Source organism: Sparus aurata, chromosome 20, assembly GCF_900880675.1.
Source record: "Sparus aurata chromosome 20, fSpaAur1.1, whole genome shotgun sequence".
In the NCBI taxonomy this organism is placed as follows: domain Eukaryota; kingdom Metazoa; phylum Chordata; class Actinopteri; order Spariformes; family Sparidae; genus Sparus; species Sparus aurata.
The window spans coordinates 19,853,201-19,876,100 of NC_044206.1; the positions used below are offsets into that span (position 1 = coordinate 19,853,201).

At 40.5% G+C, this 22,900-nt stretch overlaps 1 protein-coding gene and 1 long non-coding RNA gene across 2 annotated transcripts in view; one reads left to right on the forward strand and one right to left on the reverse strand.

Moving 5' to 3' along the window:
• Nucleotides 1-3,276, reverse strand: part of LOC115571843 (uncharacterized) — a 31,285-nt gene extending 28,009 nt beyond the window's left edge. Inside the window, exon 1 of the long non-coding RNA XR_003981993.1 lies at nucleotides 3,166-3,276. This is a non-coding gene — a long non-coding RNA (uncharacterized LOC115571843). The remainder of the gene's footprint in view (nucleotides 1-3,165) is intronic.
• Nucleotides 3,277-3,334: 58 nt separating this feature from the next.
• glud1b (glutamate dehydrogenase 1b) lies at nucleotides 3,335-21,483 on the forward strand. Its single transcript, XM_030401479.1, has 13 exons — nucleotides 3,335-3,880; nucleotides 8,315-8,395; nucleotides 8,672-8,727; nucleotides 9,783-9,846; nucleotides 10,963-11,057; nucleotides 12,745-12,924; nucleotides 15,353-15,490; nucleotides 15,697-15,834; nucleotides 15,955-16,035; nucleotides 17,403-17,526; nucleotides 19,306-19,397; nucleotides 19,778-19,840; nucleotides 20,435-21,483. The coding sequence occupies exons 1-13, from the start codon at nucleotides 3,484-3,486 to the stop codon at nucleotides 20,552-20,554; spliced, it is 1,629 nt and encodes a 542-aa protein (XP_030257339.1). The 5' UTR covers nucleotides 3,335-3,483; the 3' UTR covers nucleotides 20,555-21,483.
• The last annotated feature ends 1,417 nt before the right edge of the window (nucleotides 21,484-22,900 follow it).

Below are 22,900 nucleotides of genomic sequence, written 5' to 3' on the forward strand. Positions count from 1 at the left end.
TTTTCCCCCTTTTTTTCATGTGAGTGCTGTTCCGGCTCTTCCCTAAGAGGAGAAGGAGAAGATCAGCCAAGAATGATTTTCAGCCACAATTCAGTACATGACAACAGTTCTGCTAAATGTAGAAACGTTTATCCTTCTCGCTTTGAAACTGTTAATATGTTGTGAAAATAATCCTGGTGCACACGAGCAGTGGCGGTTCTAGACCAGTTTTAATAGGGGGGCCAGGTTAGGGCCGGCTTTTTTGTTAGGGGGCACATACAACCCGGAAAAAAAGATAAATCCCTCATTCAGACAAAGCAGTGTTTACAATTTCAACAATTTTGATTGGGTAGTAATCTGCTGAGATACTTTATTTCTGCCTTTCCCTTCAGAACAAAATCATTGCAAGAAATCTGTCATTGTATTATTAATGCAGACTCCCTGTCAGGGGGGCCACAGGGGGGTCCAGACTCAGAGTTACGGGGGCACTAGCCCCTGTTGGCCCCCTCCCTAGAACCGCCCCTGCACACGAGATTTGCAAAAACGATTAAAAACGTTGTAGTTTGCATGCAAGGCCAGTAGGTGGCGGTGTAATGGTAATGGTGCAGCAATTCTAAACCTAGGTGGTGTAGCGTTAATAAACTCAGTAGAGTCGGCAGCACAAACAAAGCTCGACAGTCGTGGCTATTAGGCTGATAACATAATACACTTGTGTATCGTTTCTTCAGTTTTCACAGGAAATGCGCACTGCAAGTTCACATGACAGCGTTTTAAAAGCTTACACTCTTTAACTGTAAAGTTTGGCCCCGAACTTCACGTGAACGCGCAGCCAAAAAACTCAACAGAAGTTTATCGTTTTATTGCGAGAACCATTGTCGTGTGAACAGCCACTAAAAGTCCACAGCCATGCAGCTTTGTAAGGCTGTATGTAAATACTGCAGTGCCTGGAGAGAAATGCTAATGCCATATGACCATCACAATGACAATGCTAACGTGCAGCACAAATAATATTACCATGCTCACTATCAGTGCAAGTATTGGTGTGCTTACTTCCTAATTAGCACTGGTATTGCATAAATCAATATTTTAAGATAATTGTGGCACTGGATGAAATGTCATTCTGATTCATCCACTGGGGACTATAAATGTCCATACATAGTTTCAAGCTAATTCATCAAATAGGTGGTGATATTTCAGTCTGGAGAAAAGTGTTGGACTGACCGTTGACACTGCCGTCTTTAAAGCTACACCGCTATCTTGGCTTCAAAGCGCTGCTGATTGGCTGATCCGTAGGTTGTGCCCATGATACCTTGCCCCTATCCTGAGTGAAAAGACAGCTGATTAAAATGATCTTGAGCAATCTGGTGATGCCGTCACAGCTGAGAGGAAGACACTCGCCCTCCCCCCCACATCTTTACACAAACACACATAACCCCCAGCTTTGTTATAGCTCTCTCTGAAATGCTTTCAAGTAAACCCCCATTCACACACACACACACACACACACACACACACACACACACACACACACCACGAATGACCTCCTGCCCTAAATTACACCTTCTCACTTGGACACATAATTGTATGCTTTGCACACACATCTACACAAAACATGCATAAAAGTAGGCTGTTTGCCAGCACAATGACATTTCTATTGTCTTTATCAAGTACTGTATCAGTACTAGAATGGCACTCAGTAGAGTACAGTTTCATTGAGATCATGCATTATTGAAAATGTTGAAAAATGACCTTCCTTGCAATTTCAAAGAAAGTTTGATAAAATTCCGTCCCTTTATCTCGATCCACACAAAAAGTTTTTGGGGTCTATTCTGGATCGAGACCAATCAACCATACAAGTTTTTTAACAATTTTCTTTCGGGTCACATTCTACTCGGCCTGATAAGAAAATCAGCTCTTAATACAGATTGCTCCTTCAAGTTTCAAGTCAAGTCAACAGTTGAAGGCCAAACTGATTTTTGTCAAACAAAATCGGGAGTAAACAGTTAATTCTTCAAAATGCCAACATTCATGTGAAGGCTGTAAGAAGTCTTTCATTTTTAGCCATGCTAGCAGCTAGCTAGGCTCAAATAATGACAGTATCGTCAGTCAGTCCACCACTTTGCTCCAGACTGAAACATCTCAACAAACATTGAAAGGATTGGCATAAACTTTGACATTCATGGTTCATCCATTCATCCATTCACTTATCAAGTAAAATATCCAAACATCTAACAGATGGATTGGCACAATATGTTGTAGAGACTCATGATCATTCATGTCTCATTCAGGATGAATTTCAATAACTTTCATGATCCCTTACACATCCAATTTTCAAGAATTCCCTATTTGTCAAATACTGAAGCTTGGTTTGACTGCTGAACCGACTTACAATCACCAGAAGCACCAGTATCAAGACTCAAAACACAACTTCCTTACAAATGGGACCTTTGACTTTCTATCTAGTGCCATTATAAGTGCTCAGTTCCTCCCATACTTTGGTTTATGACCAAATACTTGCAAAACTAATTCCCATAAGCGTCAGTCGTACATTGTGTTTGGAGCACATAGCGAATGTTAACATGCTAACACGCTAATATGGTGAATAAGGTACATGTTAGCATGCTGTGTAAGCCTCAGAACAGCCTCACAGAGCTCCTGGCTTAATCGTAGGTTTAAAAAAAAAACGTTTTAAGTCAATATGGATATTTTTTAATGGCAGTGTTCAATAGTCAGTTATATGTGCTGGAATACAGAAACTGCAGCTACATCAACAGCAGATCAACCCCCTCATTAACTGTAGCTGTCCATGAGGACAGTTAATGACTGATGCAAACACAAAGGGCCTTTTCAGCAGCTCCCATCTCACTCCCTCTCTCTCTCTCTCTCTTTCCCCTCATGGCTGTGTCGACTCACTCAACAGATCGGGGAACTGCTGATGACAGCATGCCTCATATGAACAAACGACAAAGTACAAACTTGTAACACTGTGGACGCGGTACAAAAGATAATGAATAACAAAGCCGATGCTCGTCATATCTGCCAGCTTATGCTTCTACAAACCTAATAAAATAAATATATCTACTATAGCATTCAATTCTAGTTAGTGCGTCGAATTCATCTCAACATATTTTACGCAATCCTATGAAAATAAATCATTGTATATCATTTAACTTTCCCTTTTCTTACTTTTTTCCCCTCCATCTTTGAAAACCAACGGTGGGAACTCGGGAGCGCGCGCTGTCAGTTGGACAGCACGGGCGCGCGCCTCCTTTGGTCCTCCTCTTCCGCGTGAGTCCCGAGGAACCCCCACTGCTCTCCGCGGCTCGTGCTGCCTTTTAAAGCAAACTGACACAGCATGTCATTCCCCACTCGGCCAGAGGACGGGACACGGTGAGGAGCTGCTGTGTCGTTCATTCTACCCCCCTTCTCCTGTCGTCACCCCCATTGTCCTTGTTGTTTAGTTGCCTTTTATTAGTTCGTTTACACGGTTAGCTAGTTTTAGTCATGTACCGGTATTTCGGGGAGCTGCTGAGCCGCTCTGCGGGCAGTGCCCTGGCCTCGGGGTGCGTGGACTCCGCTCTCCCGGTGTCCTCGTCCCTGATGCGGGTCCGTCACTATGCCGATGCGGCGGACAAGCCCGACGACCCTAACTTCTTCAAGATGGTCGAGGGCTTCTTCGACCGCGGCGCCACCATCGTGGAGGACAAGCTGGTGGAGGATCTGAAGACCAGGGAGACCCCCGAGCAGAAGCGGCACCGTGTGCGTGGCATCCTGCGCATCATCAAGCCCTGTAATCACGTCCTGAGCGTGTCTTTCCCCATCAAGAGGGATAACGGAGAGTGGGAGGTTGTGGAGGGGTACCGCGCCCAGCACAGCCAGCACAGAACACCCTGCAAAGGAGGTAAGAATCCAGCCAATCCTCCCCGACTGGCCCCTATGCCAGCTAGCTTTAGCCAGCTACCTAGCATTGGTTAGCAACCAGTAACATTAGCTAGCTAGTTAAAAGCTCAAAACATAAGGCAGCTGCTGTCAACAGCTGTTTACGTTACTGTGCCGTTACACACAGCTTAAGTTAACGGTTTCATCCTTCGCTCACCGTGCAGTTAACTACACCCATGTCTTTATAATGAATGCTTATTTGTCTTGTTTGTTTCCTGTATGTCACAACCGGTCACACGAGTCTTTCTGTGCTGTTTACAGTGACCTTCCTGCTCACCTGTGGCTGTAATGTTACTGTAGTTTGTTAGCTTGCAGGCTAACTGCAGCAACCCCCATTTTTCGTTTTGACAGCGTTGAGCTCTAGTCGTCAGTCTTAAATGTTCAGAAATATTTTCGCCAGTCCATAATATAGTAGTTTGATGAAAACTGGATGAATGCGCCGATTGATTTGGTGTGTTCACTGATCTGGCCCACTCTTCATCTAATGTGTTTGATGTGATGGAGAGGGCAGCTCTGAAAGCACCAGGTGTTGTGTCATTGAGCAATTCAGGCCTCTGCTGCACAAAACACATGCTTGACTATTGAAGACCTATTGCTTGCACCCTCTTCTGTCAGATGATTCATTCACACGGCACATGCAAGCTTGGGCGTATTGACCACAATGTGGTGTTCATTCATTCTTTAGATACAAGGAACTGTTTAAACAAGCTTTTTGTGCAATGTATAGTGCGAAGCATGACAGGGATATATGCTCTTTGGTTCAAAGTTCAAGGTTCAAAGCAAAGGCATTATGGGCTACCACTGCGTTGCACTCTGGGTAATATGTGAAAAGAAGGATATGATGTATAGGAAGACAGGAGGTGTAAGAGCTGGGGAGGGGGTGGTTGTGTTTCCAGGCACTCCTATTTGTCAGCAGCGTGACAGGTGCGGGAGGGTGTCGTAAAGAGAGGAGGTATTCTCAGTAGAAAGAGACATACCATTCAGTCAGCCAGCCAGTCAAAGGGCACATTTGAATGGTGTGGAGTGATCATTGGCCTGCTATTAACACTTTGAAACCCCTCTGCTGTATTAGCCTTGCGTTGGGATTGTAGACCTATCCACGGGAGACATTTCTGCCAAAGACATGGACATGGTGCATGGGCACAGTGTTGTATTTACATGAATTAATTTAGAAGAATAGATGAGTCAACTCTCATCTATTTCTGGCACCCAGATATTACAGATTTCTCCCCCAAACTACTTAACAGTAATGGATCAGTGCAGCTATTACTGAATCTCCAGAGAATCTAGCGAGGCAGTTATCATATATCAGAGCGGTATTGCCTCTGTACATCTCATGAAAGCCTGAGCAGAGCAGAGCATCACTGCAGTGCAGAGCTCAATACCCAGCCTTGCAGTAACAGTCTTTTTCTTAAAGTCTAATCCAGATCCAATGTGCAGCTATTTGGTAATCACAAGGGTAAGCCGCACAAGTCAAAGCAAATCTTGGACAATAGAAATTGGATAAAACTCCTCATTTGGACCTGCCAGTTGCAGTTAAGAAATCTCATACATGATACGAATCTGTGTTAAACTACAGCCACTACTAGAATTGAAGTAGCATTAATTCAATGAGAATTTAAAAGCCATGTTTTTCATCGTTTTGTCTGACTGTCTAACAGTCTGATAGGTCCTTTAGGTCAAAGTCTTGGATAATAGGAGTGGGATAGGATTAAGCGAGCAGTTATTTTCGAGGGGTTTAATCATTAATATAGTGCATAGACCCTTTACTGTGTTCAGATCAGACTACAAAGTGCAAAGGCTGTTTTTTTGTGTGTGCATGCAGTGCTCATACAGCCCCAGAGCCACATAGTGACAGTGGGGGGGCTGGATTACACTGCTCTCCACTGACTACTGAGTGAGTGAGAGTCTTAACTCTGTGTGTGTGTGTGTGTGTGTGTGTGTGTGTGTGTGTGTGTGTGTGTGATTGCTCATACACCCACAGAAGAGAGTTTGTGGAAAGTTTCAAATAATACCAGTTTGAAGTTTGTTTAGTCTGCAAAATTGTCAACATCCTTCTCCTTTTCTGTGCAGAAGTGGAAAACAATCTTTCGGGTCTTTCATTTAAATGTCACATTTCACATGGAAACCAAAAGTGCAGCAGTTTGTCAAAGTTGCAATGGTACTGAGGGGCAAAAAATGTTGACCTCTTTATCAAAATGTTGGAGACATTCATTTACAAATAATATGTGGATTATTTCACCTAGACAAAAATATCCTGAATGTAACCATGTCATGTACATAAGCTGGACATAGTTGTATATTCAATTTATGATTTGTAGGGTTGCAACAGTAAAAGATTATCATCTTATAACAACCATCTAAGAATGTATCATATATTCATGATATCACTATTTATTATTATCTTTGTTATAAATTATAATGCCCCTTTAAGGAATGAAAACCGAAATCCCTAAGCAAATGTACACAGTACGATAACCTTCAGTTCTCATTATGGTGTACCTTTGTTTGGGAGAAGTTACCGCCACTAAAAGTCAATCAGTCTTTCTTGAAAAATGTCCTTTCAGCAGCTTTTGATTAAATGTCACCATCATAATTACAGCTTCTAATTGCATGAATAATTGTGTGCTTGATTTAAAATACAACACTTTAAAAGGCTTAAAAACCTGTTTGACTGAAGGGGCAAAAAAGCAATTAATGAGAAGAAACAATTTAGAATAAAGGGGAAAATATCACAAAAGGACAAATGCACACTACGTTACAAGAAAATCTAAAAAAACGTGTCTTCAAATTTAGTGTTTTTGAGCCTCTTTAGACCCGAGAGGCTCTGAAGCAGAACGCTCCGTAATGTCGGCCTTCGGGCAAGACTGTAGAAATTACACTGACCTACTGAATTTTAGCGTGGGCTCAGTTTATTTCCCAAAAATCTGCCCTCCATTTCAGAGGAATGTGTTTACAGATATGTTTTGGATCTTGTTGCTGTGGAAAGCTGGTCGTCGAGTGGAAAAAATGGATGGTTGGATGGGGGAGGGGGAGGAAGCCAGGCTTGTTTTTTTGCATGTTAATTTGACCAGTGAACTCTAGTTTGTCCTCTGTTGATCCTTGGATGAAATGGAAATGAAGATTGGGGGAAGAACCACATCAGCTCTCTGCAAGATGGCACTTTGTTTTGAGAGGTTTGATCTTTTGCTCTGACTGCATTAACGCAAATTGAAGTAGGTGGGCACATATTGTGTTATAAAGATGACATCATTGTGGGTGGGATTTAGCTCGCAGGCAAACATGAAATGGACGCACAGTGCTTTTGTCACCAAGAAGCGATCTGCCGTCTCCTCTTTGTGCTGTTTGCCCTTGGGTTTCTCTGTGTAAGCTAACTCTGGGTGAGCTATATTTGGTGCTGCCGGACAGTCTCGCACGCACAATGTGCCAGTGAGATGGAGTACTGTGACTTCGGCAGCCCAGCTGTATGATCTCATGTAACGCCACAAGCTGGCCCACACATGTTACCGTGGCGACGATAGTAAACCTCACACAAGAGGAAGGAATGACTGGGGTCAGAGTGAAGGTCTGCGATTGGTTCATTCGGTCTCCACCCGCCCACTGTGACTGCTGGATGCAATCAGTGATCTCTGACCCGTTCATGGTGTGATTGTTAAGAACATACTGTTCAGGCTCTGACTGTCTATCTCTGCTAGTCATTTCCTTTTTTCAGTTTCTGTTCAGTGCTGTTCTGTCATAAAAACAAAATAAAATGAAAAAAGTATAATTCTATATTAAGAAAAACCTGACCACGTCCTCACCCCAACAATGATAATAATCGCTTTTCGATACCGTGATATAAAATTTTGGAGATCGCCCAAGCCTTGCAGCGACTCCTGTGTTCTGTGAGGTAAAATTTGTGTTTTTGTCGAAAAGTCTTGTGGTTTTGAGTGATTTATAACCGCTGTTTCTGGTCCAACACAAAAAGGATCTTACTTTTAAACAAGACGTACTATCTCTATAGAAATCCTTTCGATACTCTTGTCACACACTAAGGCTAGCAATGAATTCATTGGCATGTTACTTGCAGAAACTAGCACTTCCAAGGCTCATTAATGCTTTACAACGTTAGATATGGGTACAGACTGTTTCTTCTGTCCATACTGTGTTCATTTAATCTGAATTTGTGCACATTTTATGAAATATACTGATGCGGAGAAAACAGAGCAGCACCATCAGAAATCATAGGAGACATGGTTCAGGCGTTCATAAATGTCAAAATAGAGACATTTATGTTATGATTGTATGTGCTCTATTTGCATGTAGTCGAAACATTTATTTTGTCTTTGTATGCAGGCCATGTTGTAAACTGCTCCCTGAATGTGTGTGTGTATGTGTGTGTGTGTGCTTCCATCAGGTATCCGTTACAGTACAGATGTGTCTGTGGATGAAGTCAAAGCCTTGGCCTCTCTGATGACCTACAAGTGTGCCGTCGTTGGTAAGTATTAGTCTTAGCCTTCTACAAAGCCTCCTGCTGATTATCCCTTGCATTGACCACATTAATATCAATACTGTTTATCTCAACAGATTCCAGTCATTTATCCACCATTATTTAGTTCAAATTTTAGTTCAAAAGCTAGCACGGCACTGCTTTAGACTGCATTGCCACAGTCCCCGAGAATAGTTACTTAACTTTTGTATTGCTCCTCTATCATTGATTCCACATTGTGCATTAATGTTTCTGTGGTTATTAAGTTGTATTCATCTCCTCCAGATGTGCCATTTGGTGGAGCCAAAGCTGGAGTCAAGATCAACCCCAGGAATTACTCTGTAAGCCTTCCAACGTCAATCCCCTCCCTCCCCCTACACTCACATGCACACTTATGCACAGACATGTTTAACTGTGTGATGTGATACTGATAGGAAAGCAACAGAGCCGAACACTTGAACACTTTACATTCCTGAGACTTGCAGTTATTCGATGGATTTCAGTCTTCCTGTGTTTCTCTCTCTCTTTCTTATATCCAAACACACAGTTTGATTCGATCACACTAAAATGGTACAGATGGGGTGTTGGACCTTATCCTTTCATTTTGTACTTCTTGATTAATGAGAGGACAGAATAATCAAAAGTGTCTTTCACACATGGTTCCCAGTAAATTACTGGGATAACCTTTTATTCACGCTACTGATTTTTCGCTGTTCACACATGCAGGAATATTTCTGTTCTTCTATTGGTGCTCTTTAATATACAAAACTTAATATTCACCAAGTTTGCAAGACAAATAATGTTTTTTCATTTCATCCAAGTCTTGTGACTCTTTGACTCACTCCTTGGGAATGTGGCTCTAATTTCTGTGAATAGTGATCCCTGCCTCCCATTTTCTGCACATTTCAGGGATAAAGGTGTGTTAAGGGGCTAGAGAAAGAAAAAGAGGTGGGAAAAGAGAGGGAACAGGAGCTGCCTGTCGAAGCAGATCCTCAAATGTCTGTGTTGGTTTGGTTATAAGTTTGCTTTGAAGGCTTGAGGACTTTAAGTACTAGATGTTATGAACATTTTGTAGTGAAGTGAAAATGTCATCAATGAAGTAACAGTGCCTTCACTGCCTTTAATTGGATTATAGATGGGGATTTTATTCAGTCTGTTGATGGAATGTGAAATAAACAAACATGAAGCTCAGTGGCTGAGTTCACTAGAAGGGAACTGTCAAACAAAAACCTTCGTTTTGTCAAAATACTGGATGCATCCTTCTAAATATTGCGCCGTGTCTTTTTTATATTTCCCATTCCTTATTTAGTGGCTCCCTTCCTTGAATGTCTATAACGCTGTGACCAAGCAACGACATGTTTTTCCTAAATCTCTATACTGTGTCTGTCTGTTGCAGGATAATGAGCTGGAGAAGATTACCAGGAGATTCACTATCGAGCTGGCCAAGAAGGGTTTTATCGGTGAGTCTTCATGTGAATTTAAACACTGATTACATTTCTTGCAGCAAACTTTTAACTTCATGTATTCATGTCACACTGCTTGGTATTTGGTGCCTGACAGTGTTCTTGGCATTACTTGACTCAGTTACACTCTGGTGATGAACGTTTCCACCCAGAGAACCACTTCCCGTCCTCTTGGGCTGTTTATTCAGGTCGGGGTAGCTCAGGGTGTGCCTGTGTCAACTGCAAAGGGAGAAAAATAATTGCGGTGAAATAGAAGCAGCAGGGTTGAGATGGAAACTCAACCTTGACCTGGTACTGACAAGTGGAGAAAGCACATATGTGAGCAATCACACTGTTATTATTTATTGAACAGTTGGTTTCCAGAGAAAAAGATCTGATAGTAGAGTTACGTATGTTAAGCAAGGCCATACATTAACATAAACACTGGTTCAACAGGTTATCATCCCCTGTACAGCCAGTTTGTTCAACCCTGTCTGTATTCTTGTTCATGTTAATAATGTGTTTTAGTTCAAACATGTCAAAAAGACTTATGACGCTGCACATACAAATGTAACGTTAATGTATTGACCAGCATCAACATCTTCTTCTGTTCTTTTAAAGTTTTTTTGCTGCTACAATGGCTATATGGCAGTTAAATGTTGATACAATCAGAAGTCTGCACATGGTGTTATACTTTTTTTCGAAACTATACTGGTTTCTCTGCATCACATGCAACGCGACACAGCCATTCCTGGTGGTTAAGCTATTAGTAGTCCCATCCCCGTGCCACCTACCTCTCTGCATGCCTGCTTCTGTTTTTGGACCGTCTAGAGTATGAGGCCCTTGAGGACACATGTATGTGTGTGTGTGTGTGTGTGTGTGTGTGTGTGTGTGTGTGTGTGTGTGTGTATAATATATATATGACACAAGGACACAAAGCCTGGCCCTCACATTTCCTCTGTCAACTAAATTCTGCAGACGACATAATGTTCATTCAAATGTTGAGGATCAGTTAACTACTGAGTTGTCAAAACTGAAACCCACTTTGTGCTATTCGATATGAGAAAGTTCAAGTTTGTACTCCACTTTATTAATCCTCCCTTCCTCCCTCTTCCACCCCTCTTTCCTGACCAGGACCTGGCATCGACGTCCCAGCCCCAGACATGAGCACAGGAGAGAGGGAAATGTCCTGGATTGCCGACACATATGCAAACACCATCGCACACACTGTGAGTTCTCAGACCTGCGAGACCAACCCGTACAACTTGGCTGGTTTTGATACAAATTCTAAAATAGGCCAAATTAAAAGCAATGAATGAGTCACATGTAAACTATGTGCAGTGGTTTCCTGCCGCTCCCTTCCCAGCCGACCACTGAGTCATTCCTCCCCTCTTAAAAGCTGCTTTATACACTGAGGCCTGTGAGTGTGTGTGTTTGTGTTATCAGCTAAGCATTCTGTATCAGAACCTGTCAAACAGGGTATATTTGGATAAAGATGAAAAATATTTACGTGTGTGTGTGTGTGTTTAAGCATGTTTATATTACCGCTGATAGTGATCAGAATTTGTGATAGTCATACACTGTTATTGACTTGATTTTAACTGTCTTGAGGTCAAGGAAAAGTGTAAAGGTGAATAATTAGACCCCTAATGATTAGATGATGTACACTGAACACTTGACGAAATTAGTTTTTTTTCCAGTTTTCTCTTTACAGTTTTTATCTTGGAAAAACAACCAAAACAATCACAAAAATTTAAACATTTGCCATTTATTTTCCTTTAGGTCAGCTTATCGTTTTAGTAATATGATTAATATTAAAACACTTGTATATTTGCTTTAGTTTTGTTTAGATATTTGGATGTTACAACCTTAACTTGAAATTATTTTTCTGTTTTGATTATTGATCTGCTTCTGTGCAACATGGATCAGTCCAATATGGTCCCAACTTCTCTGAAATTTGTGGCATTACTGTATTATAGTATCATTATAAGACCATAAGTGAGCTGCTGAATGTCTCTCCTTCACATTTGATATATTTTTAACATCATTTCTTTATGACTGCCACTCAGACATGTTCAGCTGGGAGTAAAATACTTGTTTTTATGTAGCCAGATCCATTTCCTGTATCACTTCTTCCCACGTGGAATCAGTGTCAAACAGATGTAGAGTCAAGTGTCAGAGAGTGTTTTGCTGTAATTAAACAGGTATTGTGACACATTGTGTCCACACAGAATCTAAATACACCAAGCACTCTCTATACCTGTGTCATTTAAATGACGTGACTACAAACAACATCCATGAAATCCATTGTGGGTGGATAAATTTAGCTTTTTTTTCTGCATTTAGTGTTTTTATTGATTTTAAATTTCTTTATGCTACTCGGTCTCCCTTTGAACACTCTGCTTTATCCTCCGTTCACCTTACCTACAGTAGTCATGTGTCCTCTGTCCCAGATACCCCCAGCAGAGCTTTGGAGTAGGTGACACATTCCTGCTCTGGGTATCTGAAGGCAGAGAGTCATGGGTAGTGAATACTGATGTGTGTGGCACTGTGTATGTCAAGCAGTTAACGCCATGACTGAGAGCTAAAGCTAATGCAGAAAGCAAATGTACAGTACCACTAATGGCCACTAGATGCTGGTTCCCAAAGATATCAAACTGTGTTGGACTCCATTGGAAAAAAAGTAGCAGATTTTTGATTGAAATATAACTTAACTGTTCCTGCAAGAAGTTTTGTTTTCAATGCTGGCATCTTGGTGGCAATTTGATGTCCATTGGAGAAATTATGTCTTTAAAAAGTGCAGTGTTGAACACAAATTTAAGCTTCAGAAATCTCTTTTGGTAACCTGTGGGTATCAAATGCTATGTACATAATCTTCACAGTCTATGTTCTAATCCATTCTATATGTGTGTGCAGGATATCAATGCCCACGCATGTGTGACAGGAAAGCCCATCAGCCAGGGAGGTATCCACGGTCGTATCTCAGCCACTGGTCGCGGAGTCTTCCATGGCATCGAGAACTTCATTAACGAGGCGTCCTACATGAGCATGGTGGGCCTGACACCAGGCTTCCAGGACAAGACCTTCATTATCCAGGTACACATACACACTCACACACGCATGGTTTGATCAAAGTAGAAAGATTTTACTCAAGAGGAGAGATGAGATCCTAAATATGCTGCAGATATTTGCTCACAGGATTTAAAGTTTTCATTTGAATTCTCAATGAGGTTTTAGAGCTCAATCAGAGCAGCGCCATCTGTTTTCGCCTGGCTCTGATCTCCTCATACCAAGCAGACGGCAGTGAACTGAAGGAGATTCCCGTCTGTGTTCATGAGAAATACTCACTGACACGAAATCCTCAGTGATACATCCCCTGTCAGACCATTTTTGAGCTGATGCTGTCTGAGCCGACTCTTCAGATTCCTCTGTGCACAGAAGTGCAGCGCACAGCACTTTGTGTTGAGTAACTTTTTTTTGACATTTTACTACATAATGTCTCTATATGAGAGATGTCAGCAGTTTACTCTTCTTAGCAGTTTCACTTCTGTTTGTCGCTCCTCACGTGTCATCTGCACGCACTCAGACTGACACATGGGTAGGGAACCCCTTGGCACTGGCCTCCACTGCTTTCCTAGAATGCTTTCTATAATTACCACTTGTTAATAACAACTGTATGTTATGGTATTCTTCAAACGACCCTGTAGGTTAGATGCATTTCACTCAACAGACACGTCTATGTCAAGAAGGCAGCGGATTATCTGCTCTTACTTGTTTCCTTACAAACCAACAAATATCCCATCCCTGCTAAAGAGATTTTCAAAGAAGCAACAGCAGAGAAACGATTATGTTGGAAGGGGATGACGTTTGTGTGGACGGGGTTATTTGGGTGAGGGTGTCATTGAGGGGGTGAAGAAGCGGTGACAACAGCTGAATCATGACGTGGATGTTCAAAAAGCTAATCCTTCTGTGAGTGTGTGTGTGTGTGTGAATGTGTTTGAGGATTATGTTGTGCTGAGATTAGATTTTCTTAGAGATTTATTAGTGCGTGAGGAGAGAGCTGATCTCTAGTATCGTATAAGATCAAAACAAGGGCATCTTTTTACTCCACTATTGTATTTTTCATTTGGATAAAAAGTCTGCTGTGAGGTCACCAGTCAGAATCCGTGTCATTCTCCAGTCCTGTGTAATCTGAGTTGGGGACGTGTGATATGACGATACATGAGATGATAGAAATGGAGAAATCTCCTCTTCTTCTGTCATCTTACATAATTGTGGGAGAGATTGCAAATCATTGATTGGACCGGCTTTGGCATCAGCAATGAATGTTTAGATTTATTTGTGTGTTTTTATACACTTTACATTATAAGCAGGCAACAGAATGATTTATCCCTTGTGTCCATCTGTGCCTCCTGTAGGGATTGACCAATATAGTGTTTCCCAGGGCTGATACTGATGATTTGTAATGAAGGAGACAGATAAAAAGATTTTTGTATTGAAAATCATTTTGTCAAAATTTAGAATAACCAGTGATGGACTGTAACTAAATACTATTTCACAATGTTATTACAATTTTGAAGTACTGTACTTTTCTGTTCCAATTTCTGCTACTTCAACTCCCTTAAATTTAGTGGCAAATTTTGTAGTTTTTACACCAAAAATGCGTTTGATAACTTTAGCTACTAGTTAGTTTGCACATTCAGATTATTAATACAAAATATAACTTGACTTTAATGAGCCACTGTGATATATTATCATAGATACCCAGCAGTTTATAAATTGATTCTAATGAGCTCCACCTTTATCCACAACATTAATGTGATGAATGCGTCAATAAATAGAATCCCGCAATATAATATATATTATTCTGAAATTGTTCATTCTGCACTTTTCACACAAGTATCAGGGCCAAAGTAACAAAGTAAGTAATTTTTAAAATATGATTTATTATAAAAGCGATTGGACAAAAAAAACAAAAAAAAAAATGATTCCAACAATAAGAAAATATGCAGAATATTGATAATGTATAATGGAGGCAGGATACTTTATGTTAAACGATAAACGTCATTGTCTAAGTTGACATCAGTACACTGAACTTAACTGGGAATTGAATAATTATAACGTAATGTATTGCAGTTTTCAAGTTTCCATATCGGTGCATGTCGGAAAACATGGCAAGATATAGGCTAACGTCGGCCGATGAAATCAGCCAAGTGATATACAAGTTGGGCTCTACTGTTTTGTTTATTTGTCTTGTATCCATTTCTTACCCACATTTACATTTAGAATATTTAAATCAAACAATGGCACCTGTCTGAGGTCTCATTTCAAGTCATGATACTGTAGATGATATATGATGTTATAACCTTAACTGACCACATGGTGGCACCAGAGTATGTAGTTACATGGAGCTGAATCACAGTTCAAAGTTGAGTAAAACAGAGTGTAGCGTAATGATTTTATCTGTGAATTTGATTGTGGTTTTGGACCGTGATGTTAATTACCGCGATGTCACTTTTCACAGGGCTTTGGTAATGTGGGTCTCCACTCCATGAGGTATCTTCACAGGTTTGGGGCCAAGTGTGTGGGAATCGCTGAGATTGATGGAGCCATCCACAACCCAGATGGCATCGACCCCAAACAGCTGGAGGACTACAAACTGGTACCAGCACACCTGCCTTCCGCTCTATTCTGTCTCCTCTCCCTTATCTTACTTGTCCTCAAAGTTTTTATCCTTTCTCCCTTCCCAGAACACATCAGCTCTTCTTTTTTAATCTTACTGATTCATTCTCACTTAGATATATCAGTGTGAAAGCATTCTAATATATTTCTCCTTTGTATTTGTGTGTCTGTCTGCACTTTCTGCAGAACAACGGCACCATTGTTGGCTTCCCGGGAGCCAAGCCCTACGAGGGGAACATTTTGGAAGCCGACTGTCACATCCTGATCCCTGCTGCCGGAGAGAAGCAGCTCACACGTAACAACGCCTCCAGGATCAAGGCCAAGGTAAGCACACACTCTGATTTACCCACAGTGCTGTGCTTTGTGTTCACATGTATTCACATGATTAAGGACGGGGTAACTTGGTTGCAGTAATGTGAAGTGTTTGTTTTTTGTCTCTTCCAGATCATTGCTGAGGGTGCCAATGGGCCCACCACCCCAGATGCTGACAAGATCTTCCTGGAGAACAACGTCATGGTTATTCCTGTAAGCACACACCCACACACACTTGGAAATGCATACTAGAAGATATTGTAGCATTTGGATTCAAACAATGAAAACCTTTTACATTTGGAAATTAAGCTTGAGCCTGAAAAAAAAATTCAAAACTCAAAATTCATATTAAATAAACTTGTTTCTTGAATGCAAAAACAGGTTTATAGAAGTCTCTAGAACAGGGGTCTGCAGTGTTTTTCAGGCCAAGGACCCAAGTTTAGAAAAAAGACCCAGTACTGCACATATGATGTAAAAAGTTTGTTGCATAATAAACTGGGTCTACAAAACCGTGTAGGTTGAAATGTAAGTATTCTACTTGTACTTTTAGTATTTTCATTTTGTACAACTTAACTTAAAAGTGCCCTTTCAAAGCTGATAAGAGGCTCTTTTTTCTTAGCTAAAGATTTTTGTTTTATAGAAATTTGGTTCCAACAGCAGAACAGTTCTGCAAAAATATGATGCAAGAGAATAAAATGCATTGCTGCACATTAAACTGCCCAACAGTATATAAAGTATGAACCATAAACATCTACAGCAGTAAAATGCAACATAATGCAGCAGTAAAGTTAATTCAAAAACTTCAGTTATAATAGTGAAACAACGACGGGGAACACTTTACTGAACAATGAGCACTTTTACTTTTGATATTTTAAGGACTGTTTGCAGATTATACTTGCATGCTTTTACTTGAGTAAGGTTTTGAATGAAGGACTATTACTTGTAGTGGAGTATTTTTAGTGGAGTATTAGTGCTTAACTTGAATACAGGATCTGAATATGTCTTCCATCACTGCCTGATGAGCACCAATCAGGATTTAGCAGCATTTTATTCAAAATCTGATGTTGCTTTGTGCAGGTGTTTGCTTTTGTTCAATCCCTGTCAATCAAATCTGATAAAACCACACCCATGTAGTGTAGTGTTGGGTGTGACACTCCTAATAAATAATACCTGAGGATGTTTCTTCAAACTTTAAATGGGATTTTCACTTATTCAGTCATGAATATTCAATGAAACCTAAAAAACTAAATTGTGTATGTATAATATTTGAGCCATGAAAGTGGAACCCAGACAATAAGCAGAATAAAATAAAACTGTTTTTAATAAGTTTATTCAAACTTCTCAGTTTTTTTGATCTTGAACCTGTTTTTCACGTCAAAATAATTATTCACAAAAGCATTTTGTTTAAAGTTTATTACATTGTTTATATTTTACAGAAAAATAAAAATAAACAAGTCTTACAAAAAATGTTTGCAGTACAGAGGAAATTAATCAAAGTAATTACACACCGTAATTAGTGAAGATAAGTCAAAACTCTCCAAACAGGCAGATGTCATAGTTTGTGTTGTTTCAACCTGCAGGACATGTACCTGAATGCTGGTGGTGTGACGGTGTCTTATTTCGAGTGGCTGAAGAATCTCAACCATGTCAGCTATGGAAGACTGACCTTCAAATATGAGAGGGACTCAAACTACCACCTGCTCAGTGAGTACAAGAGGGCTCCTTACATTCTCAATAACATCCAGACAGACTGGTGTGTACTAGAGCCATAAGACACAGCAAGAAGATACAAGATATCATAACATTTCTTTTACATTTGAAGTTACATTGTTACATTTTTGTTACACAATTCATAACCAATACATGAATAACTCAACCAGACATTTTAGACATGCGCAGAACATGACAAATTGGAAATCAGAAACATTGCTTTTTTTTTAATCCTGGTAATGAAAGTAAATGGTAGGGAAAAGTACATATAGAAATGACATAAAGACACAAAGTGGATCACAGAATGAACTGTTATTCATTAGACACTTGGTGGCAGGCAACGGTTGTCTTAGGTGGAAGGAGTGTCCTCATCCAGTTTTACTGTTTTCAGTGTTTCTGCTAAATTGTGATCACTTCCATGTAGGACACTGTTTCTCATCTCGTCAAAGTCATCCTCAAACTTGTCTATGATTTTGCCATGTACCACAACCTTTACAAAAGGATAAATAGATATGGTACCATTACCTGACTTGAACTTAAGTCTGATGCCGTTGTCGTCTCGTATTTCCTCAAAATCGGTTTTGTATTGTTTCTTCATTTCGCCTATCCATTCATCAGCCTTTATGCTACCAAAAAGGAGGCAATATTTTATCCTTTCGCGTGTATTATAATAGAGTTTGTCTTTATTGTTTCTCACTGTTTTGTCGTTGTCTTTCTGGTCTTCAATAAGAGTAGGAGGCACCTGTAATAAAACAAATGGAACCATTAGTTTTTGTAAATAATGTTGCCATTACATGGTACAACACAGTCAGACTTGCTGTGGTGTTATACCTTGTGCTTCTCTTGCTGTTGTGATGCCATGGATTACTCAGCTGGCGTTGGGTCCTACAGCTGCTTCCTGAAGCTGCAAGAAAAACCACAGATCGGGATTCACATCAGACATGGACCATCTGAAGTTTAACCAACCCATCATAATTGCTCACATTCACAAAGTAGTATTTCTTAAACACCAAAGCTCTGAAATCTACAGAAGTACTGGGGAGGAAGGGAAGAAAGGTTTTTGTTTTTTTCTGATCTAAATAGTTTTCTCTCCTGTGTTTATGACCTGAGAACTGGTGGGGAAGAAAAAAAAAAAAGTTTGCTGATATAATACATTTCTTTTCTTTTTTTTTCCATATGTGAGGAATCACTGTTTGACACATGAAATGTTTTTGTTCTTGTTAAACTTTGCTCGGTATGAAACATGAAGAAAAAAAATTTATCCAGAACACACGTGAGACAAAACAATTAAGATCAGAATTAAAAAATGGATCACCAAAAAGAACAAAATGTCTTCACCTGCCTTTCACGGCTAACTTTATCCCTCCTGTTAAACATCCCCGAAAAGGCTGCTAATGTATTTTTAAATGCAAGCAGAGTTTTCTTTTTAAGTAACTAACTTTCTAACTAAATAGAAAAAAAATGAGATAATTATTCATTCTTACTGGATCTGTGTCGGTTGAGGCGGCGTCGGTGACGTTGTTGAGCAAATTCAGCGTCAACTGGTGTCTGTTGATGTGAAGCCTGTCCGAGAGAAAGGATCTCCTTCAGACCACCTCTTTCCCTTTTCATTTATACTCTGTGTTGTTCACATACAGCCAATCAGAAAATGGTACAACCACAGTTGTAAATGAACAACCAGAGCGTGTTATCACAGGCATTGTTAAAGATGTGGAAACAATGTGGGCTCCGATGTCTCTTTAATTTCTTCCTTTGTCCTGTTTTCTTTTCTAGTGTCTGTGCAGGAGAGTTTGGAGAGGAAGTTTGGCAAACAGGGAGGACCCATCCCTGTTGTCCCTACCGCTGACTTCCAGGCCAGAGTTGCTGTGAGTAACGTCTGCTGACCCAGACAAACGCATCGTGCTGCTCAAACATGAACAAATTATTTTCTGCTGGTACTTTTGCAGGTGTGACACCTTTCAGGTCTTGACTGGTACATAATGCCGCCAGTTCATAGCCTTTTTTTAATTGCAGTTTTGGTGCAATGATAGAATTTTAAACAGTAAGGATTATTTTTAAACTGTTCATTATTCTGCCTCTATAACGTATCTCTGTCACAAGTGCTTTATAACCACATTTCAGGGGCTTCAATTCCAAGAATGTCATTTATCTAACTTGCTACACACAGGACTTCCTTTGCATACAGTGTTAATAGCGAGTCCATTTTGAGATCGACTTTGTGGTGAACGTTCATCTTCCGTTGCAGGGTGCCTCTGAGAAGGATATTGTTCACTCTGGGTTGGCCTACACCATGGAGAGATCAGCCAGGGTAAGTGATCATAGTGCACAGTCCAACATGAATTGTTCGAAAGCTTTTCTAAACTCTTACTTAGAAAAAGGACAAGAGTATAGTGTGCCATGACAGTATGCATACAGAAAAAAATTACGTTAGAGACTTTCTTCCACTTGATGTATTTTACAAAACGATTCCAATATGAACAGAGACAATATGTTTCTGAGTCAGGACACTCATATTTTGAGGAAGAAACACATTTTCCTTACTGGTGAGTCAGCTGGGTTGGGGAAGGAGATGGAGGCAGGTGGAGGTCTACCTGTGTTTCTATAGAGCATTAAGGTGCCTGATGAAATGGCATCAGACTCATCAGGGGTTACTGGTAAAAGTGCATTCTCATCTCCTTATCTGTAGCGCAACCATCTAGATTTTTTTGGCCATTTCTCAACAATTCATATGTTAGTTATGACATGATAAAGTGATGACATTTTATAACCAGAGGGTCAAAGGTCAATTCACTGTTACATTGTCCGTTATTCAATGCCATAGCTCGGCAACAACAACTTGACCGGTGCATACAAAGGTGAGGCGGAAAATCTCATTTAATGTGTTCTCTTCTTCCTTTTGTAGCAAATCATGCGCACAGCAAGCAAGTACAACCTGGGTCTGGACCTTCGGACGGCCGCCTACGTCAACGCCATCGAGAAGGTCTTCAAAGTCTACAATGAGGCTGGACTTACCTTCACATAAATGGCCAATCACGACCCGCACTTCCTCTCCTTCCCCTCCCCCTCCTGCTATTCTCCCCCCTCTAAACAGCCTTCAGAACATATCACTGTTTACCGCTGCTTTTAAAAACACACACACAGATGCAATACGCACACACACACACATACGTGACGTTGGCTAGCCTGGTGTTTATCCTGTGATGTCTGTGCTGCCATTATACTGATTCTCTGTTGAAGTCTTGCCCTCTTCTTGTTTTTGCCTAAGGTTATATTGAGAAAAAGCAGATGGCGAGTAACATCCCGACAGAATAAAAAGACCCCTGTCCCTCCCGCAGCCCCTCATAGAAACACCCACAATATTGTTGTATGGCAGCCATGTTCAAAGCGCCCTTTATGCGGTCGCTGAATGCACGTGTGACTCTCCAGTTGCGATTATTTCAGTTGACAGCCCTTCAGATGCCTTATTTCAGAAAGAGGTGTGCTGTGAGAGGAAGATGGCCACTTCAGTTTAATTCTAACCAAAAGGGATTTAGATTTAACGTCATGTGAATAAAGAGAATAGTCATTTTATTACTCTTGAGTTTATCTTCTCACTCTTCAGATGTAAAGGTTACTAGTGAAGTTGCCAATATTTAGGTTTCCCAAATTACTTTCATAGTTGGTGTTTTTACTGTTAGACTCCATTAACGCCCTTCCTCCCGCCCCTCACCCCCTCCTCTCTTCTCCTGTCGCTTTATCTCGTATATTAAAAGCAGCTTCTCCCCGACTCCTCCGCTGGCCAAGAAAGAGGAGCAGGGATTGGGGGGCTGAAGTGTCACTGTGACCGCCGTCCCCTGGTTGGATTTTCCTCAGTTTTAATCGTCCAGTTCCTTGACGTTGAAATTGTGTTTAAGGAAATTATTTTTATTTTTATTTTATGCATTTCTTTTTTGGAAACCAATAAAATGTTCAGAAAAATATACACAAGTGTGTCGCAGTTATTTATTTTTGTACTGTGTGAACTGTTAAAGGGATTAAAGGTCAATCAATCATGATGGATTGATCCCTCTCTTGTGTCTGTAGGTTCGTTATGAAGCTACAACCAGTTAGCTAAGTTTATCATGGTGGATGGAAACTGGGAAACAGTTGGCCTGGCTCTGAAAAGGTGACAAAGTCACCTGCCAGCACCTCTAAAACTTTGCTTTTGTGCCGTTTCATACCACCCGACTACAGAGGAGCGTCTTTGCTCACTCTGCGAGACTCCTCAATTCACGCTCAGAACGCCACAAAAAAAAACCCCACCAACAGTCATCTGTCAAACATCTCTGATAATCATAGAGAAACAACCAATCTTCTCGCTGAGGGTCCTGTTTGTTCGTGTAGGTTAAAGGTTCAGTTTATGCCTGTTAATTTGCCAAACTGCTAATGTTGTTTTAACATTTCTGTTCTTTGTACAGATAGGGACACACAAGACATAACATTTAAATTCATGAGCTTTCATTTTGAGCTTTGGACGGAGCCAGATGAGCTGTTTTTCCTTCTTTTTAATTCAAAGGCTCCCTCCTTGAAATGTAGCTTGTGAGAGAAAGCACAGAATCTAATTCAGCAGTATTTGGATCCTTTAGTTCAGTTAAAGTACTAATACTATCCTGTAAAAAAAATAAAATAATAATACCAATAATACTAATGATATTAGTTACCAATAATTCAAGTAAAAATTCCTGCATTGAAAGTGTCACTTTAGTGTAGGTTTGTTAGTTACATTCTCCAGATTATACTAAGATATTAAAAGAAAAATGCCCCCTGTGACCATCTGTAGTCCTTTAAATCCAGTTAGCATTTTTGGAACCCTTCGTTTAAAGTCAATCAACGTTTTGAACTGGTTTGAACATGTACAGTAATTGTGTAGTAAGACGCTTAGTAGTCCGTTTACAGCCTAACGTTAGCTTTGTACTGTAGCGGTTTGAGTCACAGTTTGAAAAGGGTTAGGGTGAAAAGAGTTCACCTGTGATGAGATAATCTTGCTGAACAAAACGTGCGAGTATCATAAAGTCATTTTGGGCGATTTTTCCAAAATCCAATTCAAAAACCTCACAGACTTTTTGTTGAGGGAACAAGAGCGATGCTAACTTCTGGGTTATCCTACAGAAATATGTCATCGCTACACAAGTCCGTGCTATTATATGTCAGGGGACTGTGCATACCTCCACCGTTTAGATAAAGTACAACTACCTCAACATTTTAACTTTTAGAACTTGAGAAAATGTACTTAGTTATATTCCACCGCTCATTTTAGCCCCTTGAGGTTTCTCTGGCGCTGACTGAGTGATAACATTTTTGTCTTATTGTTCTCCCACCGTTCCACGTCTTCAAAGAAACCTCGACACAG

Bases quoted from the DNA above. Each gene is read 5' to 3' on its own strand.
- glud1b (XM_030401479.1), top strand. From the start codon at position 3,484: ATGTACCGGTATTTCGGGGAGCTGCTGAGCCGCTCTGCGGGCAGTGCC. The intron at 12,925-15,352 runs GTACACATACAC...CACTTTTCACAG, and splicing joins ACAAGACCTTCATTATCCAG to GGCTTTGGTAATGTGGGTCT. The intron at 15,491-15,696 runs GTACCAGCACAC...CACTTTCTGCAG, and splicing joins AGCTGGAGGACTACAAACTG to AACAACGGCACCATTGTTGG.